The sequence below is a fragment of the Halichoeres trimaculatus genome, unplaced genomic scaffold (genome assembly GCF_033239565.1).
Source record: "Halichoeres trimaculatus isolate MK-OKI-2021-1 unplaced genomic scaffold, fHalTri1.1 fHalTri1_scaffold_19, whole genome shotgun sequence".
In the NCBI taxonomy this organism is placed as follows: domain Eukaryota; kingdom Metazoa; phylum Chordata; class Actinopteri; order Labriformes; family Labridae; genus Halichoeres; species Halichoeres trimaculatus.
In genome coordinates this window covers 24,310,792-24,321,263 of record NW_027437197.1, presented here as the reverse complement: position 1 = coordinate 24,321,263, position 10,472 = coordinate 24,310,792, and the positions used below count along the sequence as shown (strand labels likewise).

Sequence of the window (10,472 nt, the reverse complement as noted above, 5' to 3'; positions counted from 1 at the left end):
CTCTACCAACAGTAATAATTTAGTGGCTGAAAATGGTGTCTTGCAGTCTTTCTACAGCATCCTTTAAAGCCTGGACTTATTAAAAACCTTCAATAAAAATGTTACAAAATGCAGCAAAAGCTCAGCGGTCACATTACGAGAAGCAAAGAATTGCACTTCATGGCCACCAGGCGTCGCTAGACCACAACATTACCTCTGAACCCTGGTTTGTTTTGACTGGATGTTGTCACTGAGGTAATGCGAAGGAAGTCTGTCAGCTGGGTTTCACAAGGTGCGAAACCAGGATAATTGGTGTGAAATCAGTTTAGGGTTGATGGGCTTTGTTCTACAAGGCTACGAGCCATTGTTCTCTGATTGTAAGCACATTAAGTTGAGCAATCTGAACTCTGAAAGATGTTTATTGTGCTCTTTTGATTCACTGTCTTATGAGCAACAGCATAATGTTTGTTTTCTGATTTTTAGGCCTACTTTCGTTGTTGTCTCTATGAGCAGATTAGACAGGCTATAGTTCAACACGCTCAGCCTTTAACTGGCTGCTCAACAAACTTACATCCGCTCTTTATTTAAACCAGCCTGTGCGTTTGTGTGTGAAAGTGAGGAGTGAAAAACCTGGCAGGTAAAAATGAAGGAGCTGCAGACATCCAGCTCTCTGTCTCTCTGCCCATCTCGTTCCTTTTCTCCCAGTCTGTATCAATACGTCTCTGGATCGAGAGCGCGCGCCGCAATTCTGATCGGCGCGCGGATGGTGATGATGATGATGAGAGCGTGACCTCACCGCTTTCTGCACAGCTGCTGGAGAGGAGGGGAGACACAGAGAGGAAGAGCGAGAAACAGAAGCACGTTGAGGGGGACTGTGTGAGGACCAGAACAGCGGAGAACATTCACAACAACAAGGGGAACTGCTCAGCGCGCGGGGAGTCCGTCGTGGGGCGTCTGTTGGCTCCTTCCTGTCGGACCCAGAATGTTCTGTTCGCCCGGTTCTTTTCTTCGGTACACGAACCAGTCGCCGCGGCGTCTCCACGGACACTGAAGCCCAGATGCTCACCCTCAACGCCGACATGGACGAGTCTTCGTCGCTGCTGGATCTACTGGAGTGCTCGGTGTGCCTGGAGCGCCTGGACACCACGGCCAAGGTGCTGCCGTGCCAGCACACCTTCTGCCGCCGCTGCCTGGAAAACATAGTCAGCTCCCGGAACGAGCTCCGCTGCCCGGAGTGCCGCATCCTCGTGGACTGTGGGGTGGACGACTTGCCTGCTAACATCCTGCTGGTTCGCCTCCTGGATGGTATCAAGCAGCGGCCACAGCGAGGGAGCGGAGGAGGAGCGGGCGGCAGGCAGTCTGTGGCCGGGGGCTCGCTGCAGGGGTACGCAGCCGGGATATCCGCTTCTCCCCAAGGCAGTGCGATCAGGGAGCTGCCGGTAGCCGTCAGGAGCTCCCCTGTTAAGGTTGGTTACTTTCTCACCACCCCTTGATATGTGTCAGAGTCTCTCCCTGTGGAGCTGTTAACCCCCAAACTATGTTGAATGAATGTTCAGGCGCTTTAGGAGTCATGTTTTATTCACACAAACACTCTTCTAAGACATACATTTGAGTGTTGTCAGCACCTCAGCTTGTAACACAAAACAAAACAACTTCAAGTTCGCTTTCCACTGCTTCACTGTAAAGCAGCAGCATTGTTGGAAGACGGGTTTGAGGACCATTGCATTGACAAATTCCCCGCTGTTTATCTGTGAGGTTTGCAGAAAATAGGGAACAGTGTGTACGGCGTGCTGCCTGCACAGATAACCAGCTGCTGTATGCAAATTTATGGACTGTACTATGCTCTGAATATTCACATGAAAACAAGGGTGAGGAAAAAAAAACTTGGAGTCCAAGTTAGGGTAGACAGAAAGGAGTAAACACTGTTTTTCTCAACAGATGTGCATGGAGTGGTTAGGCAAATATCCACTGTCCATCACTTGTTTTGCCTAAGTATCAGCAGTTGTTGTCAGTGATATTCCCTGATGTTGTGTAATGAGACAGTCTTTCCTGTGGTGCCACTGAGGTGTAATTAAACCGAACAAAGTGAGTGAGACAGGAGGAGAGACAGGCACAGGGGGTCACCTGTCTGTGATACTGTTGTTGCCATAGTTCTGGTGAAGCCTACTTGCCTACAGGCTACAGCAGTGAGCAGTGTCATAACCTAGAATCTGAAATGAAAGCCTTGTTTTCAGACTGTGGAGTGCATCAGTGTGTTGTCTTATGGTTGCAATTTAAGAGGTGTTGGAAGAATGTGGCTGTAATGAGGAGGTAGGAATGATAATGAGATTCTGTTTGTGCCATGCTGATAAAAATGCTGCTGTCATTTTGTTTCCAACTGCGATCTAAATTCTTTCACACCAATCTTAAGAGTCACAATGGAATTTTCCTTTTTCATGCTTCTATTGTGTTTATCTTTTAAGTCTTGTTGATGAATTGATCACATTAAAGGGTCTGTAAAGAGTTTGAAAGTGATCTTGAAAAAGTCTCCTTTCTAGATATATGCCTGATCATATCCACACCTTAAAACTAGATTACCAGCGCCAATATTAAAAGTTACAGGTTTTATCAAAATGCTACTTCTTTGCGTTCCGATCCGGTCGCGCAGGACCAGATTGATATACAGCACATCCAAGTCTTTATGACAACACCAACACTCTATGACAAAGTTTTTCTCTGCTGAAAACGATTTCTGTGATTAATTTTGTAGTGATGGTGGACACTGGAGCCTAACTGTCAGACAGAAAAAGGACAGAAGAGCAGAAGAAAGATAAACAGGAGAACAAGAGAGCACAAGCTTAAAGTGATACTCACTTTAAGCTTGTGCTTTTAAAAATTTTAGAGAATTTTCAGCGCGTTACTTTCACACAAAAACACCGCTAAATAAGTCTCTAGTTCTCATCGTGGCGTAAAACGGCGCTACCACCGCTGCAGAGCCACAGCTGGTTACGAGGCGCTCGCCGCTGAGTGTATCAGTCCGCGCATGCGGTGTGCCAGATATAGAAAACGCAGGTGGTCTGCCAGGACGAAGAGACACGATGAGAACTAGAGCCTTATTTAGCAGTGTTTTTGCGTGAAAGTAACACGCTGAAAATTCTCAAAGTAAAGTGTGAATGCAGACCAATATCAGAGTTTTTCGATGGGAGTCCGTTTATTTGTGTTTTTGGTCAAGTAAAATATGGCCCCAGCTGAGTGCAGAGGAAACAGGTAGATGAGCAGGGAGGGGGTGTTTGGTGTGAGCGCGCTGGGCTTCTGCTGCACAAAAACACTGCTGTAGGGGTAATTTCTGCCCTAAACCTTGTGATAGGACCCAACTTGTTCCATCCCGGAGTATCACTTTAATGCTTAAACCAGGGATCACTCACATTACATATTGCAGACATGTCTTAGAGCACAGGGCTGCCACCTGAGCTAAATATAGACAGCTACTAAACTACATACAGACTGACAGTGTTTACCTGTTGTCAGGTTACCCTACAGATATGTCGGAGCACCAGGCTGCCGATAGCACTACATATAGCTGGCTACTACAACATTTGCTTGATGCCACGTTTCAAACCCTAGCGGTATGTAATTGTACTGATAAATACCTTACCTTGGCGTGTTGTATCCAGCAAAAAGTTGTCTTGGACAAAGAAAATTTGTTTTTAACTGATCTCCATTTAATTCCAAAACAAACACAAGCCTCGCTAAAAGTCATTTAGGACAGTGTGCGTGGGACTCAGAAGTCCAAGCGTCCAGTTAAAACAGATCCTTCTCAAAGCATCTTTAAAGAAGCATCAACCTTAGTGCTGCCTATGCACAGTTAGAGGACAGGTGTGTGAAATAGCATAAAATGACTGTGATCATTAGCAAAGGAAACACTTTATTTGTTGCATTTCTGTGTTTTTGCTTGTCTAGAAACAGTACCGGTTGACTCAAACCATTAATATCACAGAGTGAAACAGAGTCTGCTTGTCTTTTGTTACCCACAGAGGTCTCAAACTCTCCAAAACAAACCGACCTGTTATTTAAAACATTTTTGAAAGTAGAGTCTGCAGGATTTACCTAAAAAAAAAAGTCTGTTTGATGATGTTTTGGTTGTTTTGGGACATTTCTGGGCAGAGAGTGAGCGCTTTTAGGCACTTGGAGAGCAGCACAGGACAAAGAGTGACACGTGTTGGTATGTATCAGATACCCGTGATGAGCTTGTGCTAGTCTCTCCCATGTAGAAACATGATGCTACAGGTGGTTGCTGGGCTAGTGAGTGTGTTCATGTAGTTGCGGTCAGAGGAAGTAATAGTGCGCTGCTGCTAACACTGATCCAAGGAGGAGGAGCCCAGTTTGAATTTTTTGTTTATAAACAAGTAATGAAAATTCCTGCAGACCCTACCTTTAATTCAATTTGATGTAAAAAAGAAACAAAAAAGCCAGATGTTAGAGAATCATTTGGCGTTCTGCTTACAGTGTTTATGGAAAACTAATAAAGCAAAACATGCAACTCACAGGCTGATGTTGGAGTTTAGTTTCTTCACTGAGCTAAGAAAAAGAAACAGATACTCAAAGCTTTGAAGAGAACTGCCAAATCTGGCTCAACTGGCAAAATTCTGACAAATGCAAGTTGGCAATGTGTCAAGACAGATCACAGAGAAACAGTGGATTCATGAGGATTTTAGACATGCTTTCTGGTGGAAACAATAGTGATGACCTCACCTCTCTGTCAGCTTTTTCTCCCCTGCTTTGTCTCTGAAGAAAGAAAAGACTTCCAGACCCAACACTTCATGTCCTAACCTGTCAAAACAGATACTCGATTTGTTTAAGGTGAGCTTAAATTGTGCACATACCTATAAATGTAATAGTGTTTTTGTAATATAGAGAGCACGAGGGCGGTTGTTGGCAAGTGTGTTCATGTTTCGGCTTTCTCTCCGAGTTCAGTGATGTCTCTGGCCAAAGGGATGCAATGAATAATCAGGCTCACAAAGGCGTTACCATCAGCTTTCACACTTATCCCCCCCTCTCTGTGCAACAAGGCTTTATCAGGCAGAGCTCGCCATTGATTGGAGCAGTGGAGCGCTTTGGAGTGATGAAGTGCAGCAGCGGTGAGCAGTCAGTCATTCAGGGCGATGAACAGGAATCCAAACCCTCAGTGACATTTCCACTAACACTTAACACTCCATTTCAATTCACTCAATAAACTTTAGCGGTCCCCACAGGCTGTTGCTTATGTCTGAAACATGAAGGAAAAAACGCTAACGCACAAAGGACATGATGTGTACGCCACAATAAAGAGATTTTAACATGTATTTATTGAAAATTCAGGACATCCATGGCCAGATGTTCTGGGTTAAAAAGTCAATAATTATCATTTTAAGGTGTAGACCATTGCTTTAAGAGGCTATATTAAATTTCAGATTAAGATTGAAATTCATCATCAAACATCCATTTGTGAACAATACTTGATTCTGATTGGTCGATACTCTATGGCAAAGGTGTGTTACTTTTCAACAGCAGAGTGTTGCCAGGGACCTGATCCCACATGTCAAACTAATCTGCAGAATGGAGTTCTGCATGTTTCACCTTTGCCTGTTGACACTGTGCCAAAAAAGCTAGTTTCAGTTAGCATGCAGATTAGCAAACAGCATGTAGAGTATGTATGTTTTCTTCATTTAATAACACTGTCAGTAGTTAGAAAGAGATCTTGAAAAAGTCTCCCTTCTAGATAAATGCCAGATCTTAATCCACTCTTTAAAATGAGATTATTAGAGCCAATGAAGATTGTTTTGAAATGCTACTTCATAGCTTCTTCTTAGCTTCCCAAGCAGGTCGAGCTGGACTGGATTGATTTACAGCATGTCCAAGTCTATCTAACAACATCACGCTGGCTAACGATGCATAGTAGTGAGAAGTAGTGATTCATTTTGTAGCGATGGTGGACACTGGAGCCTAACTGTCGGACAGAAAAATGACAGAAGAGCAGAAGAAAGATAAACAGGAGAGAGATAGAGCACGAGTTAAAGGCTAACACAGGGGCTAATCTGTTTGTGCGAATGTTCATTCCAACCCACAGTCAGCAGTTATTCTGCAGTGGTCTGTTCAAACTTGAGAGTCTATCAATAAAATGAAGAGTGACTGTAGCTCTGACTACAGATACGTCGTAGCACCAGGCTGCTAATAGCACTACATATAGCTGGCTGCTGATGTACAGTACAAACTTACAGTGTTTGCTTGTTGTCGCCTTTCAAACAACAGCGCTACATAACTGTTCAGATAAATACCTTACCTTGTTGTGTTGTATTCAGCAAAAAAACTGTCTTGGACAAAGAAAATTAGTTCCGAAACAAACACACGCCTGGTTAAAAGTCTAATTTTTACAACAGTGTGTGTGAGATTCCAGGCCAAAAGGTGGCAAGGCAGTCCAATTAAAAATAGATTCTCCTCATAGCATCTTTGATTAATTTTGGGAGCACAAAACTTTGGATTTGTAGTTATTGGTTGACCACTCAATGGCAAAACAGAGTGGAAGAGACGTTGACTATATTGAATAAGACATGAAGCAAACACTGAACAACATGTAAAAAACTTTTTTTGACTTAACCATCGGTAGAAATATGCAGCTTAACATGGTATGAGGGTTGTTTTGTTTCACTTACGGAGATGGGGAATGTTCAGTTTGATGTTCCTTTAAACCTTAAGTGAGCTGGTTGGGATATATGGGAGTGTATGATCGTGTAAAGTGAGCAGGTGGTCACAGTTGACTGGAATCAGGACTAGACTTATTGGTAAACAGCCATCATGTCTTTCTCAGCTGAGAAAAAGAAATAGAGAATGAGACACAGAGACAGAGAGGTAGACAATGAGAAGTACACACAGCAACAAAAATTAACAAAGAAAACAGCCTCAGAGTAAGGATGCCAGTAAAAAGTTGTGAAAAAAAATCACTAGTGAAAGCCAAGTCCCCAGACTCTTTCGTGATCACTCACACAGTCTCACACACACTCACTAAAACATATAAAGTGTACACTCACCTCTTAGCAGTAGCCAGTCTGTGTTTGTTTTAAGACCCCATTGGGAGAGCTCTTCGCTGTGGACATAGCCTTTATGACCAGTGGACACACACACACACACACACACACACACACACACACACACACACACACACACACACACACACACACACACACACACACACACACACACCCTAACACACACTCACACCTATAACCCATTACCCTCTGCAGTCCCCTGCAGTCACTTTACCCAAGTCTCCTCCAGGCTCCCCTGGGACCAAGGCTTGGTGATAAAAGTGTGTATTAATCTTCTTTAACAGCAGGGTGTGGGTGTGGGTGTGGGTGTGCGCCCTCCAAGCACACACAGAGTAAGGGTGTCGCAAAGGGAGTTAAATCTATATTTGAGTGACACACTAATGCACTACCACCCGCTCTCTTTTTCTCTCGCTACACACACACACACACACACACACACACACACACACACACACACACACACACACACACACAGAGGAAGTCACACAGGTCAAATTGTACCCCCTCCATCAGGTATAAAGAGCTGTGGATGAGAGTGGATGTGTTGCATTGGAAATGTAGGAAGACAAGACTGTGCTGAGTCAGCAACATGAGCACCCCCCCCCCCCACACACACACACACACACACACACACACACACACACACTCCCCCACCCCCACCTTCATACTGTATGCTCTTTGAGCTGCATCTTGTCAAATGCGAGTTTAGTCAGACTGATCATTTAGTTTTGTCTAATCATTGTGTTGAATAACAGTGAATTTGCCAAGAGATGGCTGACAAGAAGTCATGATGCATGAATCCAACTTTTTTATGTACCAGTATTTATCCTTGGGTACTTGGGTTTTAGGATTGGCAAATATACTGAACCAAACTGATACCACTATAATTTATAAATCTCTATTTTTATAAGGGTGAGACTGAGCAGGATATTTTGGTAACATCAGGCTTTTCTTGCATGGTAGATCGAAGCAAAATAACATTGACACTAGTTATATCAATACTTAATGGGATTATAAATCTGTAAATGTGTAGTTAGTAAATCTACTAAACTAACAGGAATTACAACTTAATTTATGTTAAAGATGCTATGAGGAGAATCTGTTTTGGACCACCTCGCACCTTCTGCCCGGTGCTACGATGTATCCATAGGCTAATGAGACAACAAGCAAACTGTCAGTTTTTACAGTAGCTTAGTAGCACTACTGACAGTCAGATGCTGTGAGACGTGTCAGTAATGTGTAATGTAAGTGCTAACATGAGCACTAGCAAGACATGATCAGGATTCACATCCTGCCAGTCATCTACCAATCAGAGCAAACATAACCTCACTCTTTATTTTATTGATAGACTCTCAAGTAGGGCTGCACGATTATCGCAATCGCAATCGCAATGTTAGCACATGCAATTACGTAATCGCAAAAGAGGATATCGCAATCGCAATCGCAATGTCAGCACATGCAATTCAGATTTTTCTCCATGATAACCAAGCAAATTCTGTAGACTCATCATGACACAACCCTTTTTATTAAATCGCAAGCACAATCGCAATCGCAATATTTTCCACCTAATCGCAAATCGCACCTTTTCCCCAAATCGTGCAGCTCTACTCTCAAGTTTGAACAGACCACTGCAGAATAACTGCTGACTGTGGGTTGGAATGAACATTAGCACAAACAGATTAGCTCATGTGTTAGCCTTTAGCTCGTGCTTCATCACGCTCCTGTTTATCTTTCTTCTGCTCTTCTATCCTTTTTCTGTCTGACAGTTAGGCTCCAGTGTCCACCATCACTACAAAATTAATCACAGAAATCGTTTTCAGCAGAGAAAAAAATAGATCGCTTTTGATCTTCATTTCATATTTCCGATCAACTTCATCTGATTCCACCAAGCAGACTGTCTGGGTACAGCGCACATATTTTGGCGTTTCCACTGACTCAGCATATGGGTGCCAGATTAGACCGATCCGCTCTCGGAAGGTGGAGTTGCAACACTGCAGACCGTTGATTGGTCAAAAGAATTGTCACTTACCCCGCAACAGTGGCTGCATTTCTCCTGGCGGCACACATTATTGTCTGAAACAAAACTTGATTGCACTTTGTATCGAAGAGCTACATGCCAATCACAGAGAAGACGAAATGCTGCATGTCTTCCACCTATGCTCTTTGTTTACTGAGTCGGATTTTTCTTCTTTGTTGAATTTATTGGCGGGGTAAACTGTGTCGCGCCGCCTACCACGAGACGGCACAGTTTTGCTGTGGAAACGCTAACAGGATCAGGCTGAACTGTACCAAACCATGCCAAACTGTGCTGAACTGAACCGTACTGCTGGGTGGAAATGGGGCTACAGAGACTAGACGTGCTGTAAATCAATCAGGTCCTACTCAACCCGATTGAGAAGCTACAAACCAGCATTTAAAAATAACCTTTGTTGGCTCAGATAATCTTGTTTTAAAGTGTGGATTACAATCAGGAATATATCTAGATGGGAGACTTCTTCAAGATCACTCAGAAACTCCTCAAAGCCCCTTTAACTTATGTTAATGATCTTTTTTTATGAAGTTGGCTTTTTTAACACACTTTCAATTGTGTGTTTGTTCATTGCTTATGTCAATTATCGTTTTTAAATATGCTACATAAACAAACATTGACTTGTTCTGACTAGTAATCATCAGTGGATAAGTAGGGGAATAGAAATGCACAATGTGCAAGTTTCTGTTGGGGAAGTTGGCAAAACACGCATAAAATATTTCCAGACTGCTTGGCAAAAATGCCCTATGAATCAGCCCTTTGTCAGCGAACTGGGTCAAAAATTAAGTTTTAGGCAACCCCATATCTTTGTATTTGTCTTGGAATGTCTAGGAATTTGTTTTTGGCGGCAAGCCGAAAAGCAAAAATATTTAGCCCCCTCACAGTGGATTACTTTTTTAACTACTATCAATAAGGTTTTAATGTTTCCCATCAGCTGTTGTAGAGATAACTAGTGGTTTGTTTCACAAGTAGCCATGTAAAAATTATGCAAAAACAAGAGGTGTTCCAATGATGTGACCATGTGACGTGAATTGTTTTATCTTAAAAAAGAAGAGGCAAGGACAAGGTATTTCTCAGTTATTAGTGTCATTTTCGGCTTTTCATTAGTCCACAAAATGTTGCTGCTTGCCTTTTACTAACGGTACACTGCATTCATGGTCAATTTTTGTATCAAAGTGTTGTTGTTGAGCACAGTGTGGGAGACAACAGCTGCGTGTGATACCTTCTGTTTTTCATTCTAACCTCATTTCAAACGTTGCCATATGATCCAGAAAATGAGGCAAAACACAGATTACTGAGAGCGAAAACCAGCTTTGATTTCAGCTGTTGGACTGCGAGTCATTTGTCACGAATAACAGGATATTATTTGCTTTTTTTGTTTGTCCAAATGTAAAATAGATTAG

The 10,472-nt window shown here is 42.9% G+C and overlaps 1 protein-coding gene across 1 annotated transcript in view; it reads left to right on the top strand.

The window, feature by feature from the left end:
* Window positions 1-597: 597 nt before the first annotated feature.
* Window positions 598-10,472, top strand: part of LOC141808585 (E3 ubiquitin-protein ligase SH3RF3-like) — a 180,237-nt gene continuing 170,362 nt past the window's right edge. Inside the window, exon 1 of the mRNA XM_074695252.1 lies at window positions 598-1,445. Within this exon, the coding sequence (XP_074551353.1) occupies window positions 1,038-1,445 (408 nt within the window). The 5' untranslated portion in view covers window positions 598-1,037. The remainder of the gene's footprint in view (window positions 1,446-10,472) is intronic.